This window comes from Gadus chalcogrammus, chromosome 14 (genome assembly GCF_026213295.1).
Source record: "Gadus chalcogrammus isolate NIFS_2021 chromosome 14, NIFS_Gcha_1.0, whole genome shotgun sequence".
Lineage (NCBI taxonomy): Eukaryota > Metazoa > Chordata > Actinopteri > Gadiformes > Gadidae > Gadus > Gadus chalcogrammus.
This window is the reverse complement of record NC_079425.1, coordinates 16,796,893-16,812,927: the sequence shown is the minus strand read 5'-3', so window position 1 is coordinate 16,812,927 and position 16,035 is coordinate 16,796,893. Positions and strand designations below refer to the sequence as shown.

The 16,035-nt window shown below is 42.4% G+C and overlaps 1 protein-coding gene across 1 annotated transcript in view; it reads left to right on the top strand.

Annotated features, from left to right (window-relative positions):
- Positions 1-328: 328 nt before the first annotated feature.
- Positions 329-16,035, top strand: part of neo1a (neogenin 1a) — a 157,931-nt gene continuing 142,224 nt past the window's right edge. Inside the window, exon 1 of the mRNA XM_056607650.1 lies at positions 329-1,270. Coding sequence (XP_056463625.1) covers positions 1,180-1,270 — 91 coding nt within the window. The 5' untranslated portion in view covers positions 329-1,179. The remainder of the gene's footprint in view (positions 1,271-16,035) is intronic.

The following is a 16,035-nucleotide window of genomic DNA, read 5'->3' as shown; positions in this document are numbered from 1 at the left end:
CTTTGTCATGTTTGTCCATGTGGCAGAACAGAGTAGTATGTTATGGAGCACTCGAACCAGCGGGTGGAGCTCCTCCTAAGTGAATAGTCTCATTTACTTGGAAAAGCCATCCATTGGCATACCAACAGTTTGCCTAATCGTATTACCTTTCTCGTTAGTTTACGAAGATTAACAATATATAGGCTACCCTTTCATCTTAAGACAACATAAACATTATCAAAAAGATGAATGCATGTCATTGATACTCCCCCATACCATTGTATGAACCTAGATCTGGAAATGGGAGAAGTGATCCCTGTCTTTTGATTTTGAGCCATGTGTTGTCATCATGAGTTACAGGTGTTAATGAATTTGCCCTTGAAGTCTAAAGTTTTCATTGAAACCAATTATAGCCTACAATAAAGATTTTTTTTTCCTATTTTATTGAATGTCTCTTAATTGTCTTAACACAACAGTCTGGAACGACCTGCTGTGCTCCTGAATTTCCTAACGGGCTATTCCATAGATAACAACCATGTGCTGTAATACATCTCTTTAAAGGAATTAGAAACGATCGAACGGTCCGATGTGAATGCATTGCCCACGTATAGATGGGCCATCCGTGCCATACTTTAGGTTTCTCCTACGGAGTCGGCCACGATCCAAACTTCCCGTGTGACTCCACGCCCTGTTTTCCGGGGAGCCGTGAAGAAATCCAGCCCTTCCACGCGCTGCTTTTGCGTTCTGTTCCCGAGCGGTAGCTGCGGTGGGTTTTTTCTCTCCGGTTAGCCGTATTGTGATACGGATAAATTTTTAACTGTTCGTATTCTTGCTTTTATCACACTCGAGGGATACCTGGATATAGAATCCGTTCAGTAGTCCGTATTCGTATCTGTTTTCCCCGTCTCGTGCCTCCGTGGCAATGGATTGATTTCATTTTTTTCTTCGACCCCAGCCTCGACCAAGTTGAGAAAACATTCTAACCTGCAGTCTCTCTCTATCCGTACTTCGAGCTGTGAGCCAGCTACATGTTTCACCCGGCCACTTTTCAAAGTAGCTGGTTCCGGATGTTTCTTTACATTTCCTAGGTGCGATTTTGAACTTTTCGTCTTGGGAGTGTATAACAGGCGGCGGCCGAGGATTTACAACGGGATAGCTCCGGGGTTCCTGAAGCCTGCAAATATTTATTTTTGAAAAGTGATGGCCGAGCGGGGAGCACGGTCGCTCCTCTCTCTCCTCTTCCTCACCTTTCTCTACACCGCGTCTGCCGCGGCGAAGCATGTCGACAAAGGTAAGCACTTTAATCCATACCGTGTGCAGCATTCCTGTAAGAATGCAACATGTACCCCATTCTGCAGCTAGTCCATTAAACAATATGATGGACGAATGACATAAATTGAATAAGGCTACTCTTTATCAAATCACATAATTGCGTTTTTTTTCTTCTTATCTTACACGTTTTCAATTGGTCTACTGAATAGGCGGTGTGATTATATTAGACCTGAAAGTCAAATATATTTTCCAATCGAGCAACACATTTTGCCTATCGACACCTTTTGTCTGCATATGTAGTAGGCTACTCCACTGACTGCTCTATCCAAAATGCAGTTGCACTCCCATTTCTACCCATGGTTTTGTAAGAAAGTGTCGAACGGTTAATGACAAATGTTTCAGTCAGACAAGTTCGAAACCATTGTAGCCATTTAATGCGGCAAAGAAATAAGGTATGAACTTGGATGTGTGGAGAAGACTATCTGAAGAGTCATTAGTGCTTAGTGTCAAGTATTATGCAAGCATCATCAGTCCAGTCGACATCTCATTACCTGGGCGTCAATACTTGTTTAGCTGATGAATAAACGGCACCCAATAAATGTGTGGGTGCCAAGTGGTTTGAGGCTAGAGCAGCTATTTCAATATTAATTATATTGGAGGTTCTTTGTATGTTTTATATGTTGCTATATTCGTTTATTTTTTGCGTGGGCCACGTATTTGACTTCCAATCTTCTTTGCTATTTCTGTTCTACTGCATACCTAGCAACCATTGGTAGTACACACATCAACATTTGCCTGGTACATGCATGAACAAATATGTGCTTTGTAAGGAACTCAAAGCTTAAAAATGGAGAATGATAATTGAACCGTTTGTTAACGGTAATGATGTTATGCAAAACTTTAGCCCTGTATGTGTCCAAAAATGAAGTAAATTTGTCTCTAGCGTGATAATAGTTGTGTAGTAATGGGGCTATAATGTAGAACCTAGGCCTTTTGAGTGATGGGCCTCTGTTAGCTTGTGCCCGCTTGCGTGTGTAGACTGATGAAAGACCCTCTCCTGCATGAAAAGCCCTCTGCAGTGGTGCAAGCGTAGGGGAAGCGAGAGAGCGAGAGCCCCTCCTTGGCATTGCTGGATATCAGTACAAAAGAGTAAGATGGGGGTAGGGTGAAAGGGGATGACTGGAAAGTAATAAAACCAGGAGATTAAGGGGACCCACGAGTTCCTTTGGGAGCCCTGATTGATTCCAGAGTATTGGGCCGGGACCCACACGCATTCTCGAATTTCTAATTGTGGGGTCCCCCCTTCCCTGAGAATATCTGTTTATTCAAAACACATTTCTTGTGAGGCCTAGTGTCATTATGCAGAGCGATCCACAGTCAGGGGGTTCTTTCATCAAAGATCGCTAAATTGCAGTCAAAAAGAGCTTCAATCTGAGTGTGTACTTTGTTCCTAATTTTGTCTATCTAGGGGGCTGGCTAGATAGACTTACATCTGATGTTTTTTTTTGTTTGTTTTACATTGAGACTATGATCAAAGCTATAGCCACATGTATGAATCAGCCCCTGATGGGCTTCTGCTGTTCAATTTGTACACTGTTCTTTTAAAAACGTTACAAGTTTCTTTTGGGTTAAATTGACTCATTTTCTTAGGGGAAATAAGTGTGGCTTTATAAACAACTCTACCAGAGAAGTGTAAAACCCATCAGGCCCCGGTTTTATCTGTGTAATTGATGATTGTGTGCTGATTATCTCCCTGTGCACAATGCAAATAACTCTCGGAAATGTGTAAACATTTGGGAGACCTTCCTGCTCCCACAGACCCCTCTCCTGGGCCTTATCCATCCAGACCACCTTGTCTGCAACACAGCTAAAGAAACAACAAACAAGGTTTTCAATTCTGCGCTCAGGATCCTTTTTCCATTTTTCTAAAGACTCAAATTCCAGGGTTTTGTTGCTGTTGATGCGACTTTTAGAAGGTGTGTGTGTGTGTGTTCGTGACTTTTAGACATAATGCAGACTCTCAAATTGACTCTTGCGTGTATGAAACAGGCATTTCTTTACTGATAACATGCGTATATAGGCTGAAATTGCTCGTAACATCCTAATAACATTTCTCCTCTGCGATATGCCTAATTTGCGCAGTTAGCAAAGTGTTTGGATTTATCTGCTTCGCTAATGAAATACGCTCAATTAGGAGATGCTGCTTTTGTCCTATGGTCTTGTACGTGAAGTTAGTTTATGGCTCCCCACTGTCTCGTTTGTAGAGCAGGAGCTAACATAGAAGGGCAACAGATGCTGATACAATGCTGATAATTACTTTTTTTGCATTTTTTTGTAATTGTGCTAAGCCTTTCAGTATGTTGAGGTTCAGCATTGTGGCTGGTATAATTGACAACAGCAGTTTATCTCTTGTAATTGGTGAGAGGCAAGGCAGATCAATACCCTCGTAAATAAATTGCATCACATCTGCTGTTGCATGCCTGTTGGATGTTGAAGGTCAGGCTGAATTCTGGTGCTTATGTTTGCTTGCACCAATGTGGTTTGGCATTCACAAAACAAAGATGTGCCCCATCTTCTATCTTGGCTGGAGGCTTGGCTCTGTAATGTATATTGTTCTACCCCTCTTACAGGAATCAACAATGGAAAATGTTACTCTTTTAAATCCTTGTCATTGGGAATAGTTCTGAAATGGAAGTTGCTACAAGGCAGAATGGGTCCGATATCCAGTAGACATTCCGTCTCCTCTTTGCTCTATGTTGAGCCACGACTCATTTTCAACCGACTGCGGAAAGCACACATAAAAATGGCGATTAATTTATCACGTTCCACATCAGGATGAGGGAGAAGGAGTTTGACGGTCCTCAGATCAATGTATATCACGCTGGATATCCATGACTGATTACTTTCACCGGCGGTTCCCCCTCCCTTTTTTTTTTATTTAACGCTGTACTCCGCCCCAGAATTTTTTGTCTAATGGTTGAACGATCTTTGCACACATGTGGGTTTGTTGTCAAATTCTGGGACGTTACGCAAATTGCAATGTGAAAAGGAACCGCACCAAACCAAAAAATAAACGTTGTTTTGGTCCGGACCAAAGAGAGAGAAGTAATTGCCTTTCCTGGTGTGAATAAGCCCTAAAACTGACCTTTTCATATTTGTAAACATAATTACTTAAGATTTGTACCATTTGAGTGTATTCACTGTGTAGATATTTTTGTCCCTGCATCTCTAAACTCTAAGCATGTCTGCTGTTCCTACAAGCAAATGTCCACATAGTAATTTGGTTTTCCGCTGCTTGGTCTGAATTCCCTCTTTTCAGTTATAGATATGGTCTCCACGAAGAAATAAGTCATTCAGTGTTATTTGAGAGCCCTTGCTGTTTTCTAACTTTGAACTCAGAATCCTCAAATGTTCTTCTGTGGGGTTGTTTTGAACGAACGGGGGGGGGGGGCTTAGGTGAGGGTTTCCGTTCACAATAGTATATACATGACGCCGCCGTTCCACTTCCATTCAAAAAGCTTTATGGCACGACTATTTCCGATGCATTATTTAACTTTATGTACCTTTGTACTTGATGGAAGGATGTTTTCTTTCCCTACGAGAGTTTAGTACTTTGTTATTCCAAAATAATTGAAATAAATAAATAAATTGTGTGTATATATATATATATATATATATATATATATATATATATATATATATATATATATATACATACATACACATAGGCCTATTATTTTGAGATTGTATAAAAACCTTGAAACTCAACATAATCCATTTTTTGTGGTGCATTAGTCTACATATTGTGGTTTCACGTCTAGCTGCTTAGTTTCTTACGCCAATGGTGGGAGCTGCACAGGATAATGTCACATTCAAGCTGTATGGTGGTCTATTGAACCTGGGCTATTAAAAACAAGACTGCATTGCACACTTAAAATAATTATTAGGAAATCTTTACATAATACAAATCTACATATTTCATTGAGATTGATACTGTGAAACTTTGATTGCATTGTGGGTGTGTTTTCTCTCGATTGATCTTTGTTTCGACCAATCATTGCTGTAATTATCTTGGTATTGCAGCAAAGCGAGACTCCGCCCCTTGCAGTTTTTGTTTTCCGGCCCAGGCTCTGTGCTGTTTCCCGACAGAAGTCCTGCTGTAACATAGGATTGCTGAGATTAACTGTGGTCATGACTTGATGATATTCTGCCTCTATCTACATTGTCTTTTAATAATTAAACTTTCTATCTGTACTGTTCTTGGTTAACTCAGATCCTCGGTTCGTTAGCTGATTCTAGGTTGGTGTAAAGTATGTGTCATGTATTAGGGGTGTACGGTATAAACGGCATAGAAAGTACACCGGTATGAATTGGCGCTACGTAATGGATTTTGACGCGTTACAAAGTAAGTAACGAGTAAATAGTATAAATACAGTTACGTAACTACTTCTTCATGTAAAAATTAAAGTTCCGCGTAACAACTGAACATATGGTAATGAAACGTAGTTCCTTCTTCAATTCGGCGCAATGTTACTTTTCCCAGGGACAGGTTTTGAATGCAATACTGCCTTCTCCGGCAGTATGCTTTTGTAATGGTCCCTTCACAAGCTCTCATTCCACACCTTACGAGACAGATGCTGGTAGCGTGAAGCTGTCTCTACATCTCAGAAATCGCTTCCGCAGGCATTTTCCAAAGCCAGTCCTTACGACAAAAAAAGCTAGCGGTGGAACGAGATCACAAAAGCGGTCTCTGTTTACCTCTGTAAGGACACGGTTCCCTTTCAAAATGTTGATAGGGCTTTAAAGAGGTGGTCAAAACACTCGATCCCAGGTACACGTTACCTGCCCACACACACTTCATCCAAATTGAGATGCTAAAACTATATGGCAAGGTCTGTGAGCAAGTAGAGAAAGAAATCCATACTAGTAAACATTTGCTTTTCAAAGATGGAAGTAACTTGAGAAAAGATTTAGCATTATTCTATGCAGTTTTGCTGCCTAACCAGTATTTTACCCCTTCAGAAGCATTTATATCGAAATTAGAAGATAAAATGAACATACCGTGATATAGTACCGTTACCGTCTATGCCTCAAATCATACGGTGATATACATTTTAGTCCATACCGTACAGCCCTAGTATGTATCTAGCACTTATGCAAATGGTACAGGCAAACAAACTCTCCAGTCCATCAAAGGGTGTTGGGTCCACTCATGTTCTTGAAGGATGTATGGTCGATTAATTGCAGAGAGCAGATTGTGCGAACGGCGCTTAAATGTGCTGCCTACCATCATCTTCTCGCCTGCCCTGTGGATTTAGCAGATTATGCGGGGATCTGTGTGTGTGTGTGTGTGTGTGTGTGTGTGTGTATGTTTAGGTAGTTACACAGGCGTGAGTCACCCATTGAGGTCCATCAGAACACGCACCACAAGATTCATGAGCAGTTTCTATCCCAAAGCTATCACCATACTCAACTCTGACCTGAAAACAAACCCACTAGTTCTGACAGCATTAATCAGTGACATCCTCACCTAATGCAATGCTCTGCACTTTGTATATTTTGCACTACTGTTTTAAGGCATACAATGGCACTGAGTTGATGGTATAGTGTATGACGACATGAATGTACTGAGTGAATGAGATGATGAGAATGTATTTTTTTTTATTGACTGTTTATTTTGCTACCTTTCTTTTTTTTTGAATGATTCCAGTACGTGAGGGTATTGAATTTTGTTGTATTCCTGTGCAATGACAAATAAATCCAATCTAAGAGGAATAACCCCTGTTTTCCGTGTTGCAATGTTAACAAATTGGGACAGTTTGATTGTATCTACTGTGAGGGAACACGTGTGCTGTGGATGCTTGTAAACATCTAGCAAATATATATCAAAGCTGTGATTTCTATGAAAAAATATTTAAAAAGAGCCTCTGATGGAAACATCATTCATTATTTTCCTAATACAAATATTTTGTGTAGATAGCCCAGGCATGGGAGGTTTGTTTTCCAGCATCTCCTTAAAGCTTAGTCTATTAAACATACCCCCTAGTACAACTAGCAGTGCCAGTTATGCATTAAGGTTAATAAAACTGCAGTCTGTAAGAAATCTGTCAAATATGTACTTTGAAGGTTTGTTAAACTTTTAAGTAAAAAAAATTCGTAAGCCTTTTGGACTATTTCGGTAAATCGTTGTTTTGTTACTTGTTTAACTAAGTCCTTCTAAATTTCTTTCCATTCTTCTGTCCATACTCATGCTCCTTGGAATTCTCTCATGGCTTCCCCTTACTTTTTACTCCATTTGCTGAATCATTTTCCGAAACCCTTGAGCTTGTTTAAAGCAGCAAAGGAGGTTAAGAGACACAGCCAAAATGGTGAAACGAGTTGTAGGAGTTGTTAAGGCGCTGCTGTGATGTAATAAAATTTCCTTTCACTTTTTTTATGTTTGCCTTAGCCTTCTGCTAAATCTTAAATACATTGCACCTTCTAAAATGATTTTTTTAACCTTGCCTTTATTTTCTATTTTATTGCTAAAATGCCTTTTTAACCTTGCCTTTATTTTCTATTTTTACCAGAATGATACATGATACTAGAGAGAAAGGATAAGGATTTGAGACCCAAAGGACCATGTTCCTTTAGATCGGGTTGGAGTCCCAGAGAAAGGACCAAGTTCCTTTAGGTCCTGACGTGGGTAACTTTGAAGGGTTTGAGACCCGAGTTCTGTCTGGGTTAGAGTCCTAGAATCTGGGTTGGAGTCCCACGGGAAGGACCAAGTTCGTTTAGGTCGGGTTGGAGTCCCGACGTGGTACCAGAGAGACTGTTGATCTGCACTTTCTAAAATACTGATCTGTTTTACTCATTTTTTCCATCCGTTTTCTTTTACTTATCTATTATTTTTTTGAGTCTGCCCTGTGTATGAAAAGGGCTACATAAATAAAGTTGCCTTGCCCAGACGGTTTGCTTACCCAGGATCTCTGCAGTTGAATATGGTGCATACAACTGCTGTGTTGTTTGATAGCATCAATTGAAAAAAAGTTTCTATACAGTAGTGGGTTACTGACGAATACTTACCGGTCATATCAAATCGGCTGAAATAATAACAGAGAATTAAGAAGATATCCTGCTTTTGCTTTATCTGCATAAAGACACACCCATTGCAAATTGAGATTTCAATTGTTCAAAGAATATATTTCCCTTTTTGGTTTTGCCCCCACTATGTTATCCATTGGAAAAAAAGGACGGGGTGAGAATCGCTAAACGGGCAGATGTCATAGTGGTGGTGTGTTAGAGCTGTGCTTTTTCCGGCCCTGCTCTATGGAGCGAGGGAAATAAGGATAGGCACCAGAAGGAAAAGCAGGGGAAGTGGCAGCCCTCATCACCCAGGGTGCGGAGACCATTCCTTGAGCTTGGCCCTCACTGGTGATGGAAAGCAGATGCACCTGCACTCCTGATTACCTGAGTTCCATCGCCTTGGTCCCATCCCAGCGTGACTCCCGTTGCCCCTGCATCCCATTCTGTGACTTGGATGTAAGGCCAATTGTTACCAAGCAACTATTAAGCCAACTATTAAGAGGTATACCATCAAGAAAGAACGATGGATAAAGGTATACTTAAGATCATTTCAATGAATGTACTTTTCAGACCACATTTGTAAATTTCAACCTAGTGTTGCATACGGATGAAGGATTATGGTATTTTCTGTTAATGTACAGTTTATTGCAAAGATTTTAAGAAATTGGAAAACTTGCTTTACAAAGATGTATTAAAAACTGGTTTGATACAGCTATGGGTATCTAATTTTTCTTTTGGCAGAAGTGTCGTGTGATATCTGATACCAGTATTGTTATTGGTCTATCTATATGTATTCTGTAATAATAGAAAAATTTGATCTGACAAAGGCTTGCATTAAGGAATTCACGCCAAACATTGTACTTACAGACATTCTTAGCCTGCATAATAAAATAGATGACGCTGTTGAAAATGAACAGAAGACACAAACGCACGCACGCACACGCACCTCTCAAATATGTCCTCCAGTCATGTCTGTGCCATATGCTGTGTAAGGTGTACATGACGTGGAGGAAGTGTGTTCTAATTAATCTAATTAAGCAGCCATGAAAACGGCTTTTTGTTGGGCATTTCTACACATTTAGCATATTGGAAAATGTGACTTGTCCTTCAGGTCAAGCAACTCCTTTATCTTCTTTTACTCCCCATCCATGTCCTATGCTTGCACACCGTCCGAAAAAGCCGTTGGAAGTGAGCTTTATTAGCTGCCACTGGCTTGTGAGAGACTTTCTGTGAGTGACTGTGTGACTGTGGACCTAATGATGAAGCTCCCCGTGGGCATTGGATAAATGGAGCCTCCTTTCTTCCCCGGCTCCTCTTTGTCCTCCCCTTCTATCCCCCCACGGTGCCACTGCATTCCCAGCCTGGTGGGGTGGTGTCTCTGGGCCAGAGCCGTGTCACGCACCCCTGTCGGCCCCAAACGACCACTCCGTGGGGGTCAGGGGTTCAAGTGCTCCCTGCTGGTCTCTGCCTTGGATGCCTAGCAACACCATGCCCCCGACGAGGCCATTTCCCCCCCCCCCCCCCCCCCATGCGAGTTACATCCTTATAATTTTCGTTTCTAATGAGAGAGGAATTGGCTGGCCTTGCATCAGCTAGCCAGTGGTATAACCAGCCCACCAGCGGCCCCTCCCCCACCATCTACCACACAGACTCAAGAGTGAAGACGGGCTGGGGTAGCCACTCCCCGCTCTTCGGAGGTGGTAGTGTGCTGGCTGGACATTCCTTGCAAGTCAGAGGTTGAGCATGCATTCTTACCAGCCTGGTTTTCGGTAGTTCCCCAACGTAGCTTTCTAACATAGTTTGAGAGTGTGGAAGCCCTGAACTCGGCTCATTGTTTATGACGGGTAGCTCTTGGAATGAGAGCTTCGGGTGTTTACCCTGTGTCGGTGCAACATGATGTATGGGCCTGCAAATGAGCTTTCATTATAGCTTAATTTCCCCCCCCCCACAACAATCCATTCTCCTTCCATTAGAGGAGATGCAGTTTTTCATTTGACTTGACTTTGCTACATTAAAGGGCACTTGTGGTTTTTGTCAGAGCGGCAACCATTTTCTATTATTGTTGATAAGGTTTCCTGGGGGAAACAATCGGGTGAAATCCAGGAAGTCATCAGGGAGCCTTGGCCACGTGGCTCTTCATACTGAGTAAATAGAGCCTGAACCTGCCCTCCAGCTTTAGCCTCTGTGAATGAGCCCAGCGCCGGCAACAATACAGACAGGAAGTACAATTTACCCGCACACGAGTGTGCAGGATGCTCATTGTGTTCCTGATTGACCAAGCTGCGGTCTGGATCAAAGACGCACTATTCTCCTTGGCTCTAAAGAAGTTTGGAGGAAGGCATATTCAAGTCAATTGTTTATTATCTTTTGTGTTTTCTTTTGCATTGCTTTTGGATAGGACCTAATTGATTTTGGAAGCATTACATTCAAAACGGTTCATTCTGCTTATCTTGTTTGATCTACTGACAATATGGTCCAAAGATAGAGAATGATTTAATGTCTTTAAAAATACTTAAAGATTCATTGTCAGACCACAGAGGAATATTGCGCACTGTATGTGCATTATGGAGCAATCTGCAAGCATTCCTAATAACGTGGCGTTTACTTGGCATACCTGGTAATGTGACATCCTCATTTGTCTTTGTGGTATGCAGACTTGACTTACCAACATGTGTGTCTTCATTGGCCTTTACAGCTGCAGTCCTTTTTAAAATCCAACCTTACATTTCTTTAAGTTATGCATTAATGAGTGGAACTGAAATGCTAGGAATGAAAATTGCATTTTGCCTTTATCCCACCTTCATTTTGGGTTAACGGATCAGTGGCTTTCTGGTCCAAATTCTGAGCTTAGTATAATTGAAATTCGGTTCACGCACAGATTAAACAAGAAGTAATCAGGTTGGCATTGCCGATTTTCACAGATTAATTCCAGTAGCCCGATCTCAACGGTGGCTATTCTACTGGTATATTCATCCGAAATGTCGATCCTACCTGGGATCAACCAGCATATCAAAAAGAAATAGAAAATTATGAATCTGCAGTAAACCCCCTTCTTCTCTAATGGGAAAAAAAGATGCCCAGGCTGCTGCATACCCTGCATATCACGTGTGAATAGATATTTCAGATATTTGGGGAGAGAGTGGCACAGTCATCTCCTAAGGACAGAGGTGACGTAGACTAATGCCATTTCTGCTTCGGGCTTGTATCTCTCGTATTGGATTTAAAACTCATGCATAATACAATTGGGAGTCCAAGGAGGTATTCCCTCTCTGCAACGTTTTGTGTTCACCGCAGAACAAGCACAAGAGGAGGGCAGGGCGGAGGTATCCTCTGTCGTCCTCCATATAGCTGCAGGTGATGCGATTAAAACTACGACGGGGAGCTGCCGATCCTGCCGCTTGTGTGCCCTTTCCTTGGATTCCTCCACATCCCGCCATGTTCCCAGGCAACTAATTTAGCGGTTGTTAAGTGATTTAGCATCTCCTTTTTATGGGGCCCCAGCGGACCACCCCCCTGGTGGCCCCATCCCTCTGCCCGATCAATGTCTGGGCCTGTGGCGTCAAGCCCCCTCCCATTGCGGAATTTCAATCAGCCCCAGAAGCATTGTTGCGCCAGGTGTGTGTGTTTTTATTATCAAGGGGATGGGCAGTGGAGAAGCGCAGCAGCAGTAATGACGGCATTCATACAGTAATGGTCTTTGTCGTGGCGGCGGTGGTGTGGTGATGACCAATGTGCAATAAGAGGCCTGTTGGTGTGCTCTCATGGGGCGCACGGTTCTAACCAACTGCTGCCTTACGGGCAAACCTCACATCTATTCTTCATCAGCCCTCCCTTCATACATCCCCTTGTCTCCCCTCCTCCTCTCTGTCCTCCCCATAACTGGAGCACAGGCAGAGCAATCAATAACCAAGCCCGCCCTCCCCCCTGCTTTGGTGGGGAGCGTCCCTGCATACTATTTATCACGACTCCCTCTGATGTTGAATTCATCATTCTCTGTCGACCCTCCTTCCCCATCACCGCTACTACCCAAACACCTCGCTCAGTGTAATTGTATCAGATTGGCCACGGTGATATGGTGATTTGGCCCGCCTCATCTGCTAGGGAGGTAGTCTTTTGTGGCTTTTGTTGCCTTTGTGTTCCCTTTTGTCACTTTTTCAATTTTTTTTAATGAAGAGCTCACCATGTAAGTTGGGTACTTTTTATTTGCCTCCATAGGTTTTTTTCCTGCCATGCCTCATTGCTTTCCTCTGTGATGCCCGGAGGTATATTGGGGTGTTTATTTCACACTAATATTACTATTCTTCCCCCACTGACATGTGGTATGCCGGACGTGGAACATTGCATATATGGTAGCAGAAGAAAGCAAACCTTACATGTGCATGTGGGCAGTGACGCACTTAAATTATATTCACACCCTGTTTATTTTTAGCAACAAATTCTTCCCAACTCATCTGCTTATTAGTGGCTGATTCGAGGGTGGCTTGTTAATCATTTCACACTGCAAATGAAGGCAAAATAATCTGACCCTTTTTTGTTTTTTAACCATATTTACTGGAAGCCTCACTCTCTGACCAGACCTCATGGTTGTAGATTCTAGATACATTGTTTTGATTCTAAATGCAACTAGTACCTCTTGTCATGTCCTCTGTCCCTTTGTTCACCGCGGCTAGTCCACACAACCTGGGCTAACCTACGTCTGCCCTGCAGGGAGTTATCTTCCTCTTCCTATAGGGAAGAAGCCTGCCTAGCAGAGGATGTGTAGAGTAAAGGAGACTGGAACATGAAATATGGGAATCTGTCTTTGCTCATTACGCACGCGCCACAACCTTGACGGCCGCATTAGATCTCTTTCTCTCTAAAGCGAGGGACCATTAATAAAATATACAGCACTCTCCCTGTTTTGCTCTTGCTTCCCCCCCATCACTCAACCCACCATGCCCCCCCCCCCCCCCCCAACATGGCCCCTAAAGACTCCCTCGGCTGCCTGTCCCCCCATTCCACTCTTTCTCACTTTCTTGCTCTCTCCACCCCCACCGTGGCTCCTGCATTTGGCCCACTCCCACACCGTTTCATCTGTGAGACATATGCAGACCCATTGCAGGTCTGCATACAGCTCTGCCACACATCGAGTGCTCGGCCCTCGGCTCCCAGGGCTGGCCCCCTTCAGACCCCACCCAGACCCAACCGGTCTCTGGGATGGGAAAAGGAGAGCTTATTGGTGCTGCATTGAAAATCCTTCTGCCAAATTGGTGATATGTGTGAGAAACAGTATTTTGGGGTAATGCGTTGGGTATTGAAGGTAAATATCCTTACTATGGATTTTTGGCTTAAAATTGAGTTGGTGCATTTCAAGGTGGAATAGATTTTCTTTTTTTAATCGCTGTAAGCTTCTCAATCCATATAAAAATTCTGCAATAGTGGAACAACAATACTTTATTATATTGGTTCATTAGATTATATTTACCTTACAAATTCGTCCCCTTTTTCGTTCCATGGGCTAACATTTCTACTCAAGATTATATTCATCCCTCAAGATGAACCTGTAAAACCCGGTAAAAGTTTAAATTCCAAGCACAGTTAGAATATGTTGGTTATGTTTAGACGTTTTTCCGCAACTTTATATTCATCATATTTCTATTGTTTTGAAAGGTCCACTATTCACAGCAAATATTGCTGTGGGGATAGACAACTGCTTTATATAAACATATACGTACAAGGCTCCTGTTGGAAGCTGAATCATGCTGATAGTACCAGCCAGTGTTTTCTTTTCTTTTTTTAGCAATTTTCTTGATGGCAGGAGTCATAATAGTGTTGTGAGCCAGTGGGTGTTTTGTGTGCATTCCTCTTCAGCCGTCCCAGCCTCCCGGGGGGTTGGGAGCCAGATAGTATATTTCCGGCAAAACCGAGGCGCTGCTACGCATCAAGTTTTCCTTTGTCTTAGTGCCACAAACTGGGCCAGGTCTGATTCCGCTGATGCTAACCATCGTAGTTGCACTGAAGCACAAAAATAGAAAAAAGAAAGTCATACATAATCAATGAAAGACATGGGGTCAGGGGTTAACAGCAGGACTCAGGGTTGACAGCATTATCATCGCTCACATAAAATAAAAAAGTGCTTTGACACTTCTCTACATCCCTGCAGCGTTTCAATTCCTCTATGATTATACTTCAATCCGGTCTAAATGTGAGTGTGATCTGCTCTGCGTCAGACCGCACCTAAATGCAGCTCTTAGCACTATATGATGACCAGTAATGCCACTAAGTGGTAAGATGGTGCTTTGGCTGACACTGATGGACAGTACAGACAGAAATCAGTCTTTCCGTCTACACAGGCTTTAGAGTCCTTTGCTAGGAATGCTTTTTCACGGCATCATCCATAATGAGAGGTTGATGGTCAAACCTCTCATTACTTAATCGTTCAGATGCAAAGAAGGGTAAAATACAAGCATTCTATGCTAATGGCCTCAGCTCTAATAGACTTGTTTACGCTCAGCACATTCTCATTTGGTAATGAGAAGGTATTGTTGACTTTGTTGTAATGGGCCTTGAGGATACAGTGAGGTTCAGATCACTATTAACAGATCAGTACTTTGTGATTACAAATGTGTTGCAGTTATTTTAATGCATGTACCCTCCCTCATCAGCATGATGAGGGAAGGGCATCAGGCTTTACAAGTGGGTCGCTTGGTCTGCCAGAATTTGCATTACTCTGACCCCTCCCCCATTCGTTGAAGAGCTTCCTCCACCTTCTTGCCCCACCACATATCCCTGAAGCGATCTGTTTCCCTGTCGTTCTATCGATCCCCTCTGACACTCATTAATATATAGAGAAAGGCCATTGTGCAAGGATAAGGGAGGCTGTTGGATGCTATTTGACATTGAAAAGATGTGTAAATAGAAATGGCGGGAATCGTCTTTTACCCATAGCCAGAGGATTATTTACAAGCTAAATAACATTTCCAACTAACAGGGTGAAAAGCAGTGTTTATAAATTATACCGTTCAGGTTGAGCTCTCAATATGGCGAGAAAATAAATGAATAGGTAAGCTAAAATATGTTCCAGGCTTGACCTTGCACATTTGCTCATAGGTAATTCAACGTTGTTCATATAGCCAAGTAATGTGTGAAGGAATTCATCATGCAGTGTCCCTGTATAATTGAGCGTAGATTACTATTCAGATAAAGATTACCATGCTCAGGTCAGTGTTGTCTTGTTTTTGAAAAGACCGTTTTCCTTCGGTTCCTACCATATTAAGGGAGAAGGTGATGTATTAGTTATATTAAATCCAATTCCACACTGTGATATGTGGAGTTGGATTAAAAATAAGTTACTCAAATGTGTCTCAATTCGGCTCTTGTATCTCTCAAGTGAGAATTTTATGCTTTCCCTTTTATCTTTATTCTCCGGATCCCTCGGATGTTGTTTTTTTAATTTCTGTTTCTTCATTTACATTCATATTGGATTTGTTGGGTGCCATATGCTCCCAAACATTGTCGTGGGACAAGGACCAGACCCAACGTCAACTCTGGTTCGGAGGCAGCTGAGCTAGTTCTTCGACTATTTGTCTCAGGAGATGAGAGGCTATGGAGCGGAGGCCTTTCTTGTGCATTAGCCAAAATGAGAGCTGAGCGGTTGTGTGGTTGTCCATTGTTCAATTTCAGTCGTCAAGTGCCAGTAGCTCCTTCCTCCGTGTTGTTAAGCTTGTTTGTAGGTTTAGC